The following is a 22063-nucleotide window of genomic DNA, read 5'->3' as shown; positions in this document are numbered from 1 at the left end:
TGGGCAGTAGTCAAGCCAAAAGGCAGTCTGTAATCAATCTTAACACAAACATCTGTTCACATCCTGGTGACACTTCTTCCAGCCTGCACCAGCCAGCTTAACTCCCACTATCTCTGCCACGTATGACCAAAAGTACCTTTTCAAGAAGCAGGAAAGCAGCTCATCAGACAAGCCCAAACCCCAGGCAAGGTGGAGGATAGTGACCCATTGCACAAACAGAAACACCAAAGAGTTATAAGGTCCTTTTCATCCTGAGTTTTCAACACAGGAGACTAAATCAGCTGTTAATTTGGCTTAAAACAGTCAACAGTCTGGGGAATAGCTAAGGTAAAGTTAAGACAACAATTTATTTTCTGGTCTGTCATTATTACGAATTTCATAATTGAAAAACACCAGTTATCTCAACATAAACCAGAAAAAAAAAAGGTTATTTGGCTTAATTGACACTACCTATAAACCAAAAGAACAGCTTCTCAACTGCAGAGCTAAGAATTACTGAAACACATTTTGGATTGCTGCCCCTACACGTTCCAAGGGAGGCTACTCAAAAGCCTGTGGGATTGGCCTCTACTTTCTGCAGCTGTGTTGTCCAAGTCTTCCCAAGGAGGATGGAGATTCTTTGATAGCTCCTAGAAGTGAGGGTCAGATTCAAATGCCAAATGCAGCTAGAAGCTGCAAAGAAACTATGGGGACTGACAACTACTAATCATGTTAACAGATACAGTAGAGAGGTTTATAATTAGTGTGAGAACACAAAGCAGCTAAAAAATGTGGTTTATTTTAAAATCACAATGAATAACTCTATCAGAGTCCCATCTTCACAACAAAATCTTTTCCACAACAGTATGCAGTCACATACCAAGATATGGCAGTGTATTGTATACATGCAAGAGAGTATAATTACATTGTATGCTAAGTTCTGTATTACTAAAATTGGGTGCAGAGTTACTAATTTATTTTTTCATTAATTTGTATATGGAATATGAATTTGCACTGTCCATGCATGCCCATGCACACTAAATCAGATTTTAGATATAGAAGGTTCTCACATATGTAATTTGCTTCATTTTAAAAACAGTTATGAAACAGAAAGCCCAATCTTTGATTTGATTTATGAACAATTGGAGTAGATATGCCTGTTGCAAATATCTCATTATTCATCACAGACAGGAAAGCTACTGCATTCCTGCCACTCAAGTTTTCAATCATTTTTGACTTACTAGTAGCACTTATTTACATCTACTGGGATTTTAACTTTATAGCATAAAACAGGTATGTTGCACTCCTATGAACGACCTTTGAAGAAGAGTGAAAATCTGTACACTACTCCTTCTTATATATGCTTATAACTAAGTATTTCTCCACATTCTTAGTAAATAAGTCAAATATTCCTCATGCTACAAATAAATAAGTGAAGCCAAGTGAAGCCAAGTGCTATAGTCCAGAGGAGTAAAGATTTTATCTTTTGTTGTTGTTGTTTTTGTTTTGTTTTTAATATATATTTCCATGCCATTGCAAACAGTCAGGGAACTAAAGAACAACAGAGTTGAAAAATACCAAGTACTCCAAACGGCATCACAGTGGAATCCAACTACAAGGGCACATGGGAAAGCAGCTCATGTATGAGGTGGGGAGGCACACGGGGCACGTGCCTGGGCAGTGGAGAACCTCTGCCAGCACATGATAAAAAGGAGAAAAACCTGCAGCCATCATACGGGGTGAAAAAGGAAGCAGAAGATGAAAAACACACAGGATGATCAGCCATATAGAGCACCGGCTGAGGAAAGGTAGGGGAAGATAACTACACAAACATGGTTTGAAAAGGGTAGAGCTGACAGACAGAAACAATTCCAGTAAAGCAGGTGACAGATGAGTAGGGTTTTAGAAGAGAGTATACGAGCAAAGGACAGGTTTGAGACATAATAAAAGAAGTTAAGACATTGTGTTGGTAACCTGGGTGTGCATATGTGTGGGTAAGCTGATCAGCAGCATGATACACTCTCTTCAGTATATATTTAAAGTACAAATTCTGGCTATTCTAGCTCGTTAAACACTGGACTCTCTCAGCTTTACCAGTCTGGGCCTGCTGAAGATTGCAATGATATGCACATAAAAGCAGCTAAAAGCTTCTCCTCTGCTTTGGTCAGGATGCCAGTAAATGACAGCTGTCAGCCACTTTAACACAATATCCTTAGGAAACAGCTAGGAATCTTTTTAGAAGTGACAGAGCAGATAAAGCCATTCCTTCAGTCAAGGCAGGCTCCCTGGAAAAAAACATGAGCTGCAAAATGGATGAAGCACAAAACTGCTCACCACAGTAAGGTACAAACAGCAGGACTTCTAACAAGGCTTACACAAAATCAGTGATCTTATCTTACTTGTTAATGTATGGATAATTTTTAAACCTTTTATTGATCTTTTTTTTTAAACCACTGTATGATGGCTGGGCTGGTGCCACACCAACAGCCCCCAGCAAAACATTGAGTGGAACCTTGCAGTAACCTCCAGGTTTGCCAGCTTCAAGAACTTGTCAAGTTGAAAATATCCAAATGTTTTCAGTTTGACAGAAGACTTCACTGCAGTGGTCTCAATCAGTTTGACAAAAAACGTCCAAAGAGCCAGTATTTGCCATTTATACAGAAAAATCGCAACAGCTTTTGTAATTGCTGGGATTTTTCACAAAAAACAGCTAGAAAATTACTCGCACTGACACCTATTTCTGCATGTCAGCAGAGTTGCCACATTAAAATACTGCAAAAATAAAGAAGAATTTTAAAGACAACAGATGTTAAATGTATTTGTTAGCCTGAGTATTTACTGTCAAAAAGGTGTCCCATCTCAAAGACGCTGGAACATCCATCAGGTGCCAGAGATAACATGGACTCAAATGATGTAAAATGTATCACTTACGTCAAACTGGTGACCAGCGGAACATTCAGGTAATGTGACTATATCACACCACTTCTAGATAAGGTAAGATTGGAGTATAAAGCCAGTGTTTATTCACACTAGATAAACTGTAAAGGTGGTTGGTAAAAAAAAGAAGAAATGTGATGGTCCAAGAGTTGCCCTTTCTACAGCTACGACCAGGAACGGTCTTCCTCTCTCTTTCCTTTCATTTTACAGACTAAGGATTAATGGTGCTATATAAAACAAAAAGCAGAAGACAACTCCTAACAGAGTTACTGGGGTGGAGCACATGCCTGGCAGGGGGCACTTGGCTCTCATTCCAGCCTGCAAGACAACTGTGCTACTGGGAAATGTGACTGTAAACATCTGAGCTGCTGAAAAGAAAAGCATACAAAGAGGAACCGCAGAAGCCCACCCACGGTTACCACCAGGACAGTTAGTGCTGGTAACTGAATAACAACTAACCTTCTAGGATCTGACTGCTTAAGTCTCTGCACTGAAAAATTCTCAATCCCTGCAACAACAAGGCAGGTCCTTCAGGAGAGCAGGAAGTATGGAAGGGTAATCCCAGGGAACCCTTGTTGAGGACACGTGCAACATTCTGCAGGGAGAGGTCAACGTGATGACACCTTGACAAAGCTCTCTCATGTGATAAGACAACCGGATCAAAGATAAATTAGGGACTATTAAACAGGATAGGGAACAGCAGAACAAATAACACCACTTCATCTGGTATCACTAGTGATTTTGGATTACTTGTATGTGGAGATGGACTGTATAATTCTGATGGCTTCCCCTTTGCAAATGGTGAATCACTGTTCTAGGAGACAGGTATTCAGACTGGGAGGCAGATAGTAAACTAATAAAAAAGAAAGGGACATACAAGGAGAACAACGCACATACATTTAGGGAAAGCAAATGCTGAGAAAGATGAACAACAAAAGCTCTGAGGCTCATAAAGAGAACAATTTTTTTTAAACTCTCTACATCAAAATTTTAGGAGCCACAGTAACAAATGAGTTATTGCACCCACTTATTCTTTGAACACTTGAAGGATGAGGACATGAAGGCACTGAAACTTTCTTCCATACCAGCAGAAGCATCAGTCCCTCACACTCAGGATCTTCTCCCTGTCCTTCTCCCTGACCCCAGGTCTCATGGTGAAAACTCTCGAAAAGTTAAACAATTACAGGGAGAATAACAAAGGGAAAGGGGGTCTCTTTCCTTTTCCTGATGGTGAGCAATGAGACCTCTGAAGCATGGAACTAATTTAATACATACAAATAACCTCAAAATGGGAACATGCCTCTTCCCAGCCTTCCCTTGGGAACTGCTAACATCTAATGCCCCTTCAATTTCTAATAACCCTCTGTGCCATAAAATCTCTTCTATTAATTTCTCAAGTGCCTCCTTAGAAGCACTTAAGTGCTCTGGTCCCACTATCTTGAGGGGCAGGCTTGTTGTCAAATCATGCACTAGGAAATAAATATACCTTTTCACTCTTAGCAGCACCTACTGTATATCTAAAGCATCTAGCTGAGTACTGCACACAATTTCTGACAAAATTCAACAACCTACATTACAATTCTAGCTGAATTATAACATTTATATCACATAGGAATATGCTCTTTGAAATATTTTCTACTTGTAAAATAACAACCAAGATCTAAACCAGGAAGAGGAAAAGAAGAAAAAAATTGCTGAATATACACAGTTAACTAGGAGTCACTTAACTGTTCTCCGGTGTCTTTTAGACGAAGGAGATAAATTCTGCTTAAATAAAGGAATATGTACTGAAATTCAAATAAAGAGGGACGAGCTAATAGAACTACTGTCACCTCTTTTTTTTCCAGATTAATTACATTTCAACTTGTTGATCTCCCCCAACTCTAAAAAATATGTTAATCAAATGCGATAACTAAACACCATTTTTACAAGATTCCCTGCAAAAGCAGCCCAGTTTAGGGTTATATATTTGACAGCAAAACAAAATGTTTTGCTGTTGACTGGATCTGACATCTGCTGCTGCACAGAGGAAACGACGCTTTGACAGTATGACCTTGAAGTGGTAAAGCATGTGAGTTGAAGTTGATCTATATGTGGACATTAACTAGCAATTTCCCAGGTTTCAGCCATGACTTTGATGTGAAGCACTCAAGCAATTCTAACGCTAATTTTGCCAAGTTTGTGGTATACATTTCACTCCAGTACATACAAATGGGTCAATACAAATACAGGAGCAGACAAGGAACTGTGCATCATTAAACAAGGCTCCCAGGTCAGTCCATGAAGCTTCATCTCTTTAATTACATGAATGGACTTGAGGTTAGGACTGGGAGTGGAGAAAGCAGCACTTGCATGGTCATTTGGTGAGCACAGGGACATAGAAGAAGCTGCTGGTATTCTGAGCCTTCTAACACACCTCCTTTGGAGCACTGAGCCACATTAGCAGATTCTATGGGTGCACAGCAGCCTTTTTGCCCTGTTGGAAGCCAACAGCCAAGGCCCAGGAGCAGGCAGATCCCAGATACACAACACAGGTAGCAAACCAGAAGGGAGGAGAGACAGTAGCAGAGGGCTCACCAGTATTCAACTCGCAGGCACTGTTACTGGAAGGCATGAGGTAGGTGCCAAAGAAGCGAAACTTAATGTGTTTGTGTTAGGATATACTTTGACTCTGAGCTTTCTGACCCCTCCAGAACAGAGTTATCTACGCTGCACACAGAAGGGTTCCATAGGGCTTGGTAAAATGTTAATGGGACAAAGGGGACATCATAACAGACATCAGAGAAACCTTGTATACCTTATCACTACCTTGATTAAGAAGCACCTTAAAAGTAGGTGAAATTCCACAATGTGAAGGGAATGTGTACACTGCAACCTCAATACTGTATGTCAAATGAATATTAAACTTTTGTACTCAGTGGTTTCCTATCCCCTGGCTCAGGAAGGATTCCTCTTTTACAGACCTTCATCGTGGAATCCCAGGCAGTGGAACTCCACACACACAGAAAAGTTCCATGTAAAACCATTATTTACCTCCTCTGCTTCTGGTAATAATTTAAGAAATTCATGCAGCAGTTCAGAACCATAGGGCTCACTCCTTCCGTGATAAATATCTTCAATGATGGATTCAGCAGACCTTGAAAAAACAATTGAGCATACACATTTCTAACACTTGCAGGGTGAATTACAGAAACTGAAAAAAAACCATGCCTGGGCTACTCAAATGAATTATAATGAGGTTATGTATCAGCGTCCACAGCAGCACTGTTCTAACACCACCTCCAGTGATGCCTTTACTGAAGGACAACATTATCAGTGAATAAAGATAGCATCAAAACAGCTAGCTCACCTCTTTCTATTCATTCTTTATAAAGAAAGGAAGCCAGTGAAAAGCAGCTCTCATGCAGTACTAGATGAGATTCAAGGGCTCCCCTTAACAGCTGGTTAACAGTAGCAAACTCTAAATGGCGCTAAGTCACTAGGGCACTCAAAACCAAACATAGTAGAAAACAAGCTATAAAACATAGTCATTCATGACAAACCTCTATAGAATTGTAAACTCCAAAAAGAACAGAGCACAATGTGCAATACATTTCATGAAAACTACGAAGAATTTAATACATCTGTAGCCTGTACTAGCTGCATGGAAAAATAAAATCTTACTTTTTGAACTGTTTGAGAAATATCCCAATGTTCATACTCCTTTTTGCATCCAAAATGGAAACCTGAGAGAGAAAGCAAGAAAGATTAATCTTCCAATACCTACCAAAACAGCATATCATGCAGATATAATTTCTTAAATTGCTACAGATAATTGTTTGCAGTTGCCACCAAATCACAGGCCAAATGAATACACAGAGTCACTTCTTACCAGCAAAGATCATATATTACATAACTAGTTTTTATCAGGAAAATACACAGCACACCCACACCATTTTTTTCCAAGTGAGGCAAAAAAAAAAAAAAAAAATCCATAGCAATTTTCATAAAAGGAAAGAATCAAGTTCTATTTCATTACAACATAAAAACATTCTTCTTATTTCGTAATGCTGCATCTGCAAAATGTTGCTTATCAAGTAATACATTGTATTGAATTTGAAAGCCCCAGATATTGAGCACCACACTTAACCCCCCACATATGTCAGAGGTTTTGTAAAAACTGTGAGGATGGGCTTTCTAAGCAGAGGTCAGTGTGCGCTACTGACTCCATTCACGCAAACTAACAGACATGCTGACCCACAGAAAGATTAGTAAGTTGATCTTGAATCAAAACCTGAGACAGATAATGCTCAAATTTGTTTGCTTTATCTAGAAGCAAACACAAACCTGTAATAAAACCTAGTCTCTCCCCACTTTATATTTTGAAGTTAATTTGCTGTATCATCTTACATGTATAATTCTGGAGACTACGCAAAGGAAAAAAAAAAGTTAACTTTTTTCCCCCTAATTCAACTTCTAAAAATTTTAAATAAAAGAGTTAATTCTTTTGATACTAGTTTTTATTGCTGTAACTGCATACAAGTTCAAGCCTGAGATGTCTGCCCTGTTTTAGCGAACAGTGTCCTTAAGGTCAAAATTTTACCACAGCTATTTTGTTGATAATACTCACAAAAGTCATGAGATGTAGAAGGACAAGAGAATTGTTTCACGTTAACAATGCCACACGACCGCTACAATAAAACTCGGTACACACAGATGTTCAAGATTGCTGTTGGACTCACATGATGATTGAGGTTTTGACAACAGGAAAGGTGTATTGAACTCCGTGACAGTGCACAAATTAGAAATACATACATAAATGTAATGTTGGCATCATCATGAAATTGAATTAGTCTGCAGTCAGCTGGTGACAGTGAAAATATAGGTATGATTAATGTGCTATTCTCAACATAAACCCAGGAGACAGCCTCATCTGCTAAAAAGAGAATCAAATGCAAAAGTTTTCTGAAATTTTGGAATTTCCTCCCTTCTGAAACCAGCAAAGACTACAAAACACAGGGAATAACAGCTTATTAGCTTTAATTAGATGATCGCTAGCCTGAAGCCCTTCAGTTCTAGCTTATGCAAAGATAAGAGGACAGATTGTGGTTTATTCTCCTGTTATCTTAGGAGCTGAGAGGCCCCCAACAGATCATTAAGAAAAAGCCCCTTAACACAGGACAGGTTCAACTATCTCTCCCCCTGCATTATCTAATCTTTTTTGAATGTTTTACTGCAGGGACCTCTCGCTGACCTCTCAAACTGCAGCTCCAGTCTCCAGTTGCTCTGGTCACTGCTAATTCTCTGACTTCTCTGTACTAGTTCAAGCCTATAAGCTTTGCCACCATGACTTGGCTTTTGGTTTGCTGGGGGTTTCTAAAGCACATCCACAGTTAACCTTCTGTACATATTCTCAGTCACGGTCGGTTACTATTACAATAAGACTGACCATCAGCTGGGTAAAAGTGGGGCACAACTCAGATTTGCAGTACAACCTCAAACAAAACCAGTTAATTTTTTTTAACATCTTCCCTTGAAGAAAAACAACAGATGGCAACACATACATCTGCATTTGCCTTATCAGCGCAACCATAAACATGTCATAGCTGTTCTTAAGTATAAGGATCTTAGACATACTTCTTGCTCTGTATATGATTGTACTGTATTTTTTCTCTTATTTCTTGTTCAAGTACACAATCAAAACACATAGCTCAGTTTTCGGTCACTCTTTGCTTGGTGTCCAATTCAAGATTATCAAAAGTGCTTGAAAACACTGTGATTACTCAGCTGCCTTCAAGGAGTTTCCAGACAGGAGCATGAGGAAGAGAAACAGGGAATCTGGCAGATACTTCATAAATACAAGTTCCTATTCCTAGCACACAAATAGGGTATCCTCCATCTCACATTCAGTTGCACATTAGATTCATAATCTTGGTCTGAACGTGCATTCATGATGTCTACTCTTCTTCCCCACTGAGCTTTCATTCAATTTTGTCCTTGCAGAAAGCCGTCTGCATATGACTTCCTACCAAGCTGTTGCTTTTTATCCTCTAAACCGTACCCCAGCTTTTTATAAATTCTGCTCAGCCTGCTCCTATCTTCTGTTCATACACACCTTCAGTATTGGTGCCAGCACAACATGTTCCAAATCTCTGTTCGTCACCTACAAAGATTTTAAAGTGCTGTCCACCAGCAACAGCCTTGGATTTCTTACTCAAAATGTTACATTGGACTGTAGTTAAAGACTCTCTTAGTCTAACTGAGATTCTCTACACCAAAGAAAACTGTTATATGGTTTCTTATTATTTACTTTAGATAAATTCAGGAGAGCTTTCTCCCTTCTCATCTTTTTCAACTCTCCTGCCACAGAAAACTATTAAATTTTTGTTTATCCTGCTCTGGAAATACTACAGTTTTCCCAGATACTCTGCACCATCTCAGCACCTGTACTTTGTCAGACAGTGCATGTGTCACTGCCTCACACACTCACCACTTCTCCTTCTAAACCAGTGCAATCTTTGAAGGAAGGGCAGCTGATGCACTCATGAATCTGCTGCTCATCACCACAGTACTCAGCTCAATATATTTCCTAAATATGCAGTAGGCACAGATCATGTGGGGTAATAACAGCATCAGTTTGACAAACATTTATTCACCAATGAAATAGTCACTATTTTAGATGTATTAAGGGGAAAATTAGCTTGAGTACCATAGTGTAGTTCTGATGATGGTAAGAGGAAATCCACTTCTGAACTCCGACACAAATTTGCAATCAACACAAAAGATTCAGAAGAGTGTTCTGGGAGACTCAAAAAGCCCCATAATCAATACTGACTTTGCAGTGACTGCAGAAATGCAACAGGAGTTTCTTGCCATGAGATTGTCAAATGAGGTCATGGAACACGATAAAGCGGATTTAAAACAGAATAGCGAAAGCAAAATATTAAATGTATTCTTTGCATCAGAACAATGGCGTTTCACATGGTAGGATACAGTTTGCAAGTTACAGCAAGCATGAAACAGCCTGATGCAGCAGGCTTGGTGCTGGAGGTTAGGAAGGATATAAAAAACTTCCTGCTTCATCTTCCACTTGACAACACACTAACCATCACTGTTGAGTTTAATATTTTGGCATCTGTTATCCAAGACACACGTGCTGACTGGAGTGGCTGAGGAAAGGTGGGTGCGCTTTCACGGTGCGGCAGAGTGAACCCAGCAGCTTACTGCAGGGCTGCCCTGCTCCATGTCACCCTCCTTGTCATGTTCCTAGCCTGCTGTTCCCCTTAGGCAGGCACTGGTACTCATCTCGTTTTTTTGCTGTGTTAGTCCTCTGCTGGATTAACAGGTTGAAGCAGCTCTCAAGGAGGTGGAATGAGCATCAGAGCCAGCACAAGGAAAACAGAGAAAGCATGTTCAGGAGAGGGGATAAGAGACAACCTGTTTGCTCCTTCCCATCTTCCCTCTTCTCTCTACCCCCTTGCACAGGCTCTGGAATTCACCACACCCTTTTGCAAGCCATCAAAACACACTAAAATAGCAGAAAATGACTCCAGTAGAAAACAAACAAAAAAACCCCAAACAGCATTCTGCTAAGCTGCTGATTTAAATCTGTTTACAGAGGGTCCAATGTCTGCCAGAGCCAGCACACAGATGGGGGAGGTGAGGGACCGGAGCAGAGGGACAGGCTGCAGGAGAAAGCCAGTGCAGCTCCCCTGGCTCCAATAAACTGTTCCACCTGCTCCACTGCCAGGCTAGCCATATAGCCTAGGTGAGTGTACGTTGTGCCATACTGTGACACCACTGAGGGGAAAGTAAACTGGCACATAAACTTAACTCTACACTCTCTATTTTTCAGAGGTTCAAATTACATGAAACCATAGGGCAAATTAAGCCTTTAGTCAAGGAAACATGCTAATTAATCTCCTAAGGGTTTGGTGAGGGATTGTTTACAAAAAGGAAAGCATCTGCTGTAGGAGTTTCACTCAAATCTCAAAAGAGACTTCTGTTACAATAATAATGTTCAGTACTGAGCCTCCAGAATTGGGATTTGATAATCTGAGTTGGGTATATAATTTCCCTCTATGAAGCACCAGTGAGTGGGGAATTAAAAGGACATGCAGTTCTGGAAGCTGCTACATGGAGAACTTTTTCTAAAACTGCTCACGATTTCATAATCAACAGCGATCTCTGGAGAAAATATGAAAACTGTCTCTCCATCACAGTCTCTAGGGGAGTGCACTCAACTCTGGCTGACAAGTCCCTCCTCATCCCCTCCCACAGACGCTACACCACTGCACCCAAAGGAACCCCACTGAGCCAAAAGAGTAGACTCTCCAGGCACACACTTCCATACAGCACTTTGGACACATGCTGGTTTTTTTCAGATTTGGCTCTAAGCAATACTTGAATTTAGGCACTTGAAGTTACCTTGAAAATTCACTGTTAGCATACTATGGCAATTAGACTAATTCCACTATTTAAACTCCAAAGAACATTTTTCACTGTTAGACCATAAAGCACTTTCTACATGAATTGTGTTTTACACTAAAGGAATAGAGATATTGAAATACAAGATACCTTGTCCAGGCCAGCGGTGCAGCCAGGAACAGCAGTACAGCTTCCTTGGCCCCACACTAATGCATTCTCCATAAAGTAACACAGATGCTCTGTACTTCAGCCTGTCACCAACTACTTTCAACCTCCACAGGTTTTACTGCAGTGAACTGAGAATAACCATCATACCATCAGAGTGAGCAGCAGCTGACAGAACTGATGACACAAGCATTGCCTGTGCCTCAGATCTCCATACTATTGCTGAATGATGCCTGTAGTAACGTTAAGCACATGAGCTGTTGCGTATCCTTGCTTCCGCACTTCCAATAATGCGCAGCTCTTCCGGATTATCTCCTTCCCTCCTTACTAAGCAGCCAGTACTGCAAAGCCCATTAACACACAAGAAATTGCTCATCACTCCCTGACTCAGCACTGCTGCATGCTTGACAAAGCTTAGCAGCGGAGTTGAACATTTTGTCGCTTAACTCGGAGGCAAGTCCTGTTGCCTCACTGGCTGCCACGTGCACCGTGGGAGCCCTGAACCAGGGTGGATGGGCATCAAGCAGCAGGGACGCACTGGACCACTGTACCAGCTCCAGATGGATGCACAAAACCACAAACTTGTAGCAAGGCAGGTTTTTGTTTCCCAGGCACTGTATCTTGGAGAAACCCTTGTATTGCCTTTAATTTTAATCTGTACCCTGCTCATAACCTCTCCGGGATGCCCAGAGTTTCAAGCTGCAGGTGAAAACATGTGAGTTCTGGAGCACACAGGAGTTTTCTCTGCCCTTGCTACTGTATCCTAGTTTATGAAACTTACAATCATTTTTACTATAACTAGATCTTCACACATGGCAGAGAAGCTTCTAAAGACACATGTGGGGCCAGAGCTGTGTACATGTGTAGGCAGCGCAGGAAGTCCACTCACTACCATCCTGATTCCAAGGTGAGCACAGCCTGAAAACCACGCAGAGGCTAATGATTGCCTCTGGTGATGGCCCCAATTACTCCTTCCCGATGTCAGGGTTCCAGAGCTGGCAGTACACATGCCTCTTTTAAAACCCTTATTTTAGGACATGTACAACACACACAACTATCAGTACATTGGTTTCTTACCTCATCCCCACTGATCTCATTTTTACATATTCTGACTCCTACAAGATTCCATGAACTTCAAGTTCATATTTTCTGACTAAAAACTGATACATTGTTACATCTCTTAACCCCTGCCCTCTGTATTTTGCTTACAAGCCATCATGTATATAGAAACACACCAGTGATTAGATCTGCATTTCAACCCTCCAATTACTTCACAGAAAGATCACTTAATATAATTCAATTCAGGCTTCACAAAGAGTCTGTTTATAAATCAGGATCTAAGAACTAGAAAAGCTACTTATCAGTTCACTGGAGAGTGTCTTAACCTAAAGTGCTTGGTATCTACCTTCTCACCACCAGAAAAGAAATAAGTAACAATCTTCAGACCTTCTTGGAAGGTTACTCTAATGTCCAGAAAAAGCAGGATAGATTAAATAAAGTTTTTTGTTAGCAGGAAAGCAACATTTATGAAAGCTGAAACCTTAAAATTATCTAAATTAAATCATAAATTCCATCTAAATTAAATAATAAATTTCCTTAATCACTGTATTATATTTCCTCACTGTCATACTGGTACTTCCCTTCCTGATATCTCTGGGACACCAAGGGTATACACAGCATTAACTCTTGCAACAGTATTCCCTTCCCTACCGCCTGGTGCATGTCTGCATGTAGAACGTTTTGTTTGCACAGCAGTCATAGTGGAAGAGCTGAAAAGTTACAATACACCTGTTTCATGCTGAAAACTCAAGGGCTATTCAACACAATAAATACACAGTAAATACAGATGCCTTCAGCTCCCTCCACTTCTTTATATCTATGTTAACAGGTGATCAAATCACAGCACTTAGCAACTTAAAATAATGAAACACTGTCAGTTCTTTGAAAAGCAAATGTGTGCCACTAAGGATAAAGTGTTTATCTTCCCCATCGCTCCCCTCCCCTTCAAATCAATACAAATTTGCGTAAGGATGAAAAACGACAGAGAAAGAGAAAGACATGTCAGAATTCACATCACTTTCTACAGCGTTACGTAAAAGAGAGATTTTACTGCAATTCTTACCTCCTCTTTAGTCTCTTTAAATGAAGACTTTAAAGACCGACTTCTGTGGTCCTGGGGCTTGGTTTCTTCCTGCTGCCCAAAAAGTTCCTCGATTGTCTTTGTATCAATCTGATACTGTGGTCTGGCAGCAATCGTCCAGATATTGTTTTTACCGCGGACTTGTTCTTCGGGGATAGTTTTCCAGAAAAAACTCCGCATTCGTTTTTTTTTGCTGTGGTTGTCGTGCCCATTTACCAGTTGTGGAGGCAGAGGTACGCTTGGCCCAGGCAGCGGAGGAGGAGGGGGCGGTGGGGGCGGTATCCCTGGGGGCAGCGGAGGGGCCGGGGGTGCCCCTGTGAGGGGACATGGCGGAGGGGACGGCGGTGCCGCAGGCTGAGAAAGCTGAGTCGCTGTCGTCGGGTCTTCGCTCATTAATCCCGTCACAACTGGAATAGCCCCATTTTCTTTATCATTGACCAAGGAGAGACAACTCATAACATGCATTTTATGGCCCCTCCGAAGAGGAGAGCGTCACTTCCTCAGGTGGGTTTGAAACATCGAAGAGCGAGCACAGCAGCACCGATCTCAGGCACTCTCAAGCCCTAGTCTGCCAGCAGCAGTACAAGGCGGGGCTGTGCCATCTCCACAACCTGCAACAAAGGACAATAGGGACACTCAGATCAGAGAGACTGGAGATCATCCCTCACACTGAAAAGACACTAAAATTAAGGTATAACAGCTATAAAGCTTTTAATGCAGAAAGGAGCTGTAGTGAATCAGAAGTCTTTCCCAGGGCAATCGTATAAAAATTATCCACATCAAGATTTCAAATAACTTTGGGCATCTACACATCAAGAACGTATATAAAAGTAAGAATACCTCTTAATCACCCACAGTAGATACTGAATGCCCCTATTAGTTCAGTGCAAATTTGTAAAAGAACACATTTATCTCAAATGGTTAAAACAAACAAATATTATCTCACTCTTAATTTTAGATTTTCTTGTAAAAGATAATTACACACAGTTAGAAAATGTAAGTACTAACTATGGTACTAGATTGACTGGATCAAACAGATTGTTTGAATCCTTTTAACTCATGGCTTAAATCCAAGCTGCATTAAAATAACAAACAATATGTCAATGACTTAACAATCTAGCCTAATTAACTGCTTTTTTGCCTTCGTATTTTTCCACACAATTGTCGATAAGAGAAAAATAGTGTACAATCCCTAAACTCTTTATGTTCACTGAGCATAAACTTAGAGCATTTGCATTGCACCATTACTGGTCTGCTTACACTACCTCCCAAAATGCACTAAGAGAAGAAAAAACGCAGTTCAGTTAAGCTGCCTCTTATAATCTACTTCAGTATCTATGTTAACAGAGCCAGTTCAATAAGCAGAGAGAAAGGATAGAGGAGCTGATAGTAACAGTAACCTACACATCCTAAACTCTGTACATATGCAAAGCTTTAAATATTTAGGAAGTCTTTTACATCTGGATTACCGCAGGAAGTAGCTTAACAGGAATCACAATAATTTTGAGAAATTTTTCTTATATTTTCACCTACTAAATGAGTATGTTGTCATTCACAGTTAATCTTCAAGTAAGAGTATGACTTCCAAAAAAAGCAGAATTTTGACAAGCCAATTCTATTAAAACAGATTTACTTCGTAAGTCTCAGAGAAAACAAATTAAAGTGTTTCAAACACAGACCAACGAAGAATCCCATGGTTTTATGGAAATTTGTTAGATAGCTCTAAAAAAAATGGGGCATTTACAAAAAAATCAAAGATAACACACATTACAAATTTAGTAGAAGACAGCCCCTGAGCAAAAATCATTTGTAGGAAAGCTCAACAGAAAAAGCTGAAGTAATGCATTGGCACATGAACAATATCAAATCAGAAATTTGGCACTGATTTAGTCGTATGCCTCTTCAGCAGGGTTCACACAGAGCTAAGAGCAATCCAGATCAATCTGATGTTGTGTAATAGTGATGAAAAACCTTCACTATTTTTGCCAGAGTTCCATCATTAGAGTGTACACGAACAAACAGACGCAACTCACAAAACAAGCCTTAGGGCAAATTTCCTCTTGGTCTGCAAGGGCTCAGCCACTCACAGCTTCACTGAAGTCAATAGAAACCAACACAAAACGATCCACTATACCTTGTTTTCCTCAACCGCTTGCATAGGTAGCATCAAACTCCTCTTTACTGCTTCAGAATTTCTAACCTTATAACTTACATTATCAAGGTATTTACAAGACCAGAAAACACACATAAAAAGCTGTATGAGGTTTAAGTCATAGGAATGATGGAAAATATTTTAATGGCAAGGTAAAAAGGAGAAGAGCTACAAAGAAAGTAGACCAGGATAGAGGGTTTCTAATTTAAATCAGCATTAATACCCAGTTGCTATTACAGAGCTCTGTATGTTCATGCCTCTCCTCCCAACTTCATGATCATAGAAGCAGAGAGGCATAACAAGGCAGGTGCAAGGTGGTGGAAAGAGATTAAGCACTTAAGCAATTAAGTGTTGCACTAATTTAAAGAAACACTCAACCAGGAAAAAATCTTTTCCTCCCTACCCCTTATTTAAAAATGAAAAATGTATTAGCTAGTCTTCCACTGTCACACAGCAGTGTTCAACAGTTCTTATTTTCAGACTTGGGCTCACACAGATTTAAAAAAGAAAGACAGACAGACAGACTGACTGACCAACACATCATGCCCCTGGGCACTGTGCAAGAACTTCCAAAAAATCTAGATGCTTTAAGAAAAATGGGATCAAATCCTAATGAAACAAAGTTGTAGGTGATGAATCATCAGAGTCCCAGCGCTAACACACAAGAATGGAAAATGACTGATCTCAAACCTGAGCGCTTCTGAGTTTGACAAGAGACACTCCTAGTGAAAGGAGTGGAGAACACAAGAGGAAGAAAACATCCCAACCTAGATGTAAAGATAGATAGGAAAAATTGTTTTCAAGCCAGCCAGCTCTGTACTGCTTTAGATGAAGTAACCGTCACCCAGAACCAGGAAAGGGGAACCACTGGCATCTGGAAGGAAGGCATGAAAGGAAAGACAGAGCATGATGGCTAGCACTCAGCTTTGTCTTCTGACAGACAACCACGATGCAGGTGAAAGAGAGCACCTGCTGGTAAGAGGATGGTGGTCTCAAGTTACCAGATACCAGAAGACTGGTCAAAATCCCCTTCTCCTGCTGCGTCTGGGAGATGTTCCCAGCTCCCCTGCCATTGCAGTGGGTGGGAGAGGAGAGACGCCAGCAGCTGGGACCGGCTCTGGACTGCTTGTTGGTATCGGCAGGTGTCTCAGAGCAGGAAGCACAGCCAGAGGAGGTGGGGAACAACGCAGCCGTTCTGACGGGGAACTACAGGTTACCGAGACACGCCGGGACTGGGATGCATAATAAAACCCAAGCAAAATTTTAACTCCTACGGAGCCTCTTCGCACTTTTCAAAGGATTAAAGAGGAGAAAAAGAAAGGGACCCAAGAACAAACGTTTAATATGTCTCAATTATGCTTAATTATTGCATGTTTGTTATCCAAAACAGACAAAGAAGTACAAGAACTCTCAAGTAACATCTTTACTGCACTTTTTAATTGCATCCATATTTGGCATAAAAGAAATACTTTATTTCTTTGTCTCATTCATTGTTTTAGCCAACCTAATCTAACTTGGAAATACATTTCAAAGTTGGAGGGTGGGGACAACTTTCTCCCCAGGTAAGAGGACAGACACTCTAAAGTAATTTGTTTCTTGCAAAAAAGGCAGTTGCCACTGAGACGGACATACAACATATTTGCGTACACAAATTAACAGGTGAAACGCACAATGTGCTGAAGGGCACCTCATAATGCACACTGCAAGATATTACTCCCTTTAACTCACACCTAATGTTCTCTGCTGCCCACGTTCTGTCCTCCAAATTCTCATGAGAACAACGCCGATTTTGACACCAAAGCCCGACCACAGCATTTGTATGTCTGGGTCTCAACAACAGCCGTACAAAAAGGTGAGCGGAGCAACCAGTCGCTAACTGTAGATAAAGAAACTGCAAACGCCGCCTCGCACAACCAGCCACTGATCTCGCCAAAACGTGTGGGTTACAAAGAAGACACAGCTCGTGCTACTGCAGCAACTTAGCGCTTCACCACCTCACACATCCAACAGAGTCCCTCACGGGGCACGGCCTCCCTGCCAGCCCGGCTGGGACGGGAACCCCACGCAGGTTCAGGACACGAGCGAGCCAGGCAGGGACTTCACGGCTTCTGTCAGGGCGCTTGATTCTACCTATTTTTTGTCCGGGCTCCCAGCCGCTGCGCTCACCCCGCCGCAGGGATGGGGACGCCAGAGGAGCAGCCCTCACTCAGTCTTACCGTCCGGCTGTCCGTCCGGAGCGGGTGTCCGTCCGGGGCGCACACAAAGGCCGGGCCGGCGCCTAAACGCCCGCCCAGCCGCCGGGACCGCCCGAGGGGCCCAGAGAGACCCTCAATTCGTAACTCCCCCCAAGCGACGCCGCGGGCCAGGATCGCTGAGGGCTTTTCGGGGGTGACTGATGCGGCTGGACCCAGGGAACAGCCGCGACCCACTCACCTCAGGCTCCGGCGGACCCCGGGCACCCTGAGGCGTCCCGTCCCGTCCCGTCCCGCCCGCAGGAGCCGCCCGACCCCCTCGCCTTTGCAGGGGCCGGGCGGGGAGCGACGCCCACCCCAACGGCGAGAACCGGAGGTGCCCGCGGCAGTGCCCGCGGCAGCCCCCGCTCCGCCGCACACGCCCGCCACATAGAGAGGGGGCGGCCGGAGATCTAAAATAAGCAGCGGAGGACGCCGGACCCCGGGGTCCTGCGGGCGGGGCGCGGCGCCCGCTTCCCCGGCCCGCTCTCCCCTTCGCCGTCTCGGGGAGGCGGACAAGGACCCACACAGGCGGCCGCGACCCCTTCGGCCGCGCCCCTCGGCAGCGCGGAGCCCCCGCGCAGCCAGCGGGAGGCCTCGCCGGAGCCCCCGCTCCGCTCCGCGCCCCTCTCGCCGCCGCCGCTCACCTCCGCGCGCAGCTGAGCCCGGCGTCGCCGCCACCTCCTCCCATCGCGCCGCCGGAGTGGGGAGGGCGGGACAGCGCGCAGGCGCGGGCGGGGCCGCGGCAGGTGACAGCGGCGGGAGTGCCCCGGGATCCGCCCGCCCTCACCCGGCCCGCGGGGACAGCGCCCCGGCTCCTGCCGGCACGGCCGCGACACCGGAACGCTTGCGCGGGAGCGGCGCGGCCCACCGCGGGGTGCGGAGATGGGTATGGGCAAGCTCCTGGTAAAATTAGTGGTGTATAAATACACACATGTCATAGACTAGTTTGGGTTGGAAGGAACCTTTGAAGGCTATTTAATTCACGCCCTCTGCAATGAGCAGGGGCATCTTTAACTAGATCAGGTTGCTCAGAGCCCCATCCAGCCTGGCCTCGCATGTCTCCAGGGATGGGGCATCCACCACCTCTCTGGGCAACCTGTGCCAGCATTACACTACACTAATTGTAAATAATTTCTCCCTCATGTGTAACCTGAATCTCCTCCCTTTTAGTTTAAAACCATTACCCCTTGTCCTGTCATAACAGGCCCTGCTAAAAAATCTGTCCTCATAGGCCCATTTTAAGTATTGAAAGGCCACAATACAGTCTTGCCTGAGAACAGAGGGAGAAAAAACCCTCACCTCCAGCCTTGCACAATCAGCTTTTCAGCTGAGCACATGAGAGAGAAAACACATTGGCAAGGCCAGGGGTGGGAAGGCAGGAGGACAGAAGCGTGTCTCACCTCAGCGTGGGGTGCTGAACCCGCACCCTGCTGCCTCTGCCTGGGGGTCAGGAGGCAGGAACTGGAGGCAAAGCAGGAGGCCAGGCAGCATCCCCCAGCCCCAGCCTTAGAGCCTAGGCCTGTGGATGCTGAGGTTACACCATCCTGGCTTTTGCAGCCAGAAATCTCACCTACTGGTTTGGCCAGACAGCTTGTTTCATTTTAAAAAAAAAAAAAAAAAAAAAAAAAAGGGAAATTTAAGGAATGCAATGTCAGAACTTGCTCATTTAAAGCTCAAAATTCAGTGAGTGGAAGCAGTTCAGCTGCAGTAAATGGCAATTCACATCATGTCACACATCTGCGCTTGGCAGGACTAGCAGCAGCCGGGGAGGACACGCTCAGCCTTGGGCCAGCACAGACGTTCCTCGAGAGTGTTGGGTCACCCCCGAGGTCACCAGCGAGGAAGCGCATTGCCGCTCGGACTGTAGCTGCTTGTGTTGGAACCAAAGAGGTTTGTTTTCATTGCTGCCAGTCACGACCACAAATGTTCACTCGAACAGACGGAAAGACCAAGCCAAATAAGAGACTTACATAATAGTTTTATATTAAAAACAAAAAAAAAACAAAAAAAACACCAAAACCCAAACAGTGCAGAGGACCTGGGAGCCAGTCCGGATGTAAAGTTAAACTCTTAACTTTTCCTCATCGTGTGGGTTTTTTCCCCAGAACTTTTCCGAACACAATGTTAGCAAATTAATTTTAAATTTTTAGCTCCCTGCCCACCTCCCACCTCCCCCCATCTCTCCCCACCCCCAGCAGGCAAAGATTTTGCCCACATGGCTAAAATTCATCCAAGTTACAAACAACTTAAAACAGGTCTTTACAGCAGGAACTATTAAGCAACATTAATAATAGGTAGATTGAGCAGCCCCACCTATAATAAGCAACAAATGCACCTCCCTAGAACAGATAGCACTTAGGTGGGTTGGTGTACTACGAAAACAAATCCTACTGTTAATATTTTAAGATTTCTAGTTAACAAAATGCTCAAGACAGTTTTCAAGATTACTGCTTCTCTTAAGGCATTTTTTTCTTATGACAGAAAAAAGTGTTTCGTAAATTCTGATTTTCTTTAGAGCACAAAGAACTTCTAATGCTTTAGGCTGAACACGAATTTAGTGATCAAACAGATCTAATGGGAACAAAATAATTTATACCACCTGAACAAAAGCTGTCATCATCTTCATTATAAGCCTTCATTTCTACAGTGTTCGGACAAAGGCAGGAGAGGAAGTTAATTGTGACACTCTCGTCACCTTAAAACCAAGTTCTATTTGGTTTCAAAATGAGGCACTGTGGTAGTTAACCTCTTGAAACAAAACCCTGCAATCAATTACCACTATCACATAAAACTAGCATGATGCATACACATATGCAAGAAATGCAAATCAAGACTGAACAGGCAACACTAGTTTTTAGCATTATTTAACTAGTTTGAATTTATAGCCTTGAGTATTCTTTAAAAGGCAGCAAGGTGTATAATTTTTTTTTTTTAAATTAGCACAGTAGGACATAACATTTGTTAAGTACCATTTAATAGGAAAACATTGTTGATAGCTGAACTGTTCCTGACTGAACCAATGGATTTATGCTGGCACAAACAGCAATAACAGGGCAAACCCCAACTAAAATTTGTTTCAGGTTTACTCTGTTCTATATCTGATCTCTGCACTTAATTAAGAAATATTATCATACAGCCACAATGGTACTCAAGTTCTACCAACCAATGATGCAAGGAAACTTTGGAAAGATACTCCTGATCTCTTTTTCTGCTTCTCCTGGAATATCAAATATTCCATTTTCCCAATAGCTGTTATCTTTAAAATTGGTTCTCATAAAGAGATGAGCCAGATTATTTTTGCTCAGAAAACAGTTTTTTTATCTACAGTGATTATAAAAAGTTGAACATATATTTTGCTGAGCATAAGTATTTAACAAATACACTGTCAACAGCATAACAGCACAGAATTGTTGCTGCTCCTGCCTGCTTAATTTTTTTTTTTTAAGAAAGTCAGCTGAAATGTAAAAAGTAATGCTTTTGTACCAGCACGCTCAGCTGTAGGAAACAAGAGATTTGCAAACCATAGATTGTGCTTTTATGCCCAAAGCTGTTGCTCTGCAAGGTTCATACGCTGCTTCTCTGCATTTGAGTATAGGGACTCTGACTAAACAGCCACACATCATTTTTCCTTTCCACTGCAGCTCTACCAATTCACACCATCCTTCTCCAAGGCTACTTGCTACTCTCATGCTGCAGGGTAAGGTACTTCTTTCATTAATTTCAAACTATTGCTATGGTGACACACCCCATCTACCTGGCCACCTGGTTCCCATATAAGGACTAAAAGAAATTAAAAGACCTTGGTGAAAACAGGTGCAGTGAGGCAAATCCATCATCACAGACACAGAAATGTGCTTTGACACCACAACACGCAAAGAACACATACGTCAAGAGCTACTAACAACAAGAAGTAAGAAAGAGAACAATGAAATATAAACTAAGCAACAGTCAGCTCCTCTGCAGATCTTCTCATCAAAAAAAGAAACTTTTAGTTTGATACAACTTAGCTGCCAGTTGTTGGATAATTTTGGGGTGGGGGCAATCACAAAA

General features: G+C 42.6%; 1 protein-coding gene across 1 annotated transcript in view; it reads right to left on the bottom strand.

The window, feature by feature from the left end:
* Positions 1–14092, bottom strand: part of FHDC1 (FH2 domain containing 1) — a gene marked incomplete at both ends in the record, with an annotated part of 30921 nt that extends 16829 nt beyond the window's left edge. Inside the window, 3 exons of the mRNA XM_080344002.1 lie at positions 5950–6052; positions 6580–6641; positions 13610–14092. Of these exons, the coding sequence (XP_080200128.1) occupies positions 5950–6052; positions 6580–6641; positions 13610–14092 (648 nt within the window). The remainder of the gene's footprint in view (positions 1–5949; positions 6053–6579; positions 6642–13609) is intronic.
* Between the last annotated feature and the right edge of the window lie 7971 nt (positions 14093–22063).

The sequence above is a fragment of the Nesoenas mayeri genome (genome assembly GCF_963082525.1).
Source record: "Nesoenas mayeri genome assembly, chromosome: 4".
Taxonomy (NCBI): domain Eukaryota; kingdom Metazoa; phylum Chordata; class Aves; order Columbiformes; family Columbidae; genus Nesoenas; species Nesoenas mayeri.
The sequence above is the reverse complement of the archived record's forward strand: the minus strand, read 5'-3'. Positions and strand labels throughout refer to the sequence as shown.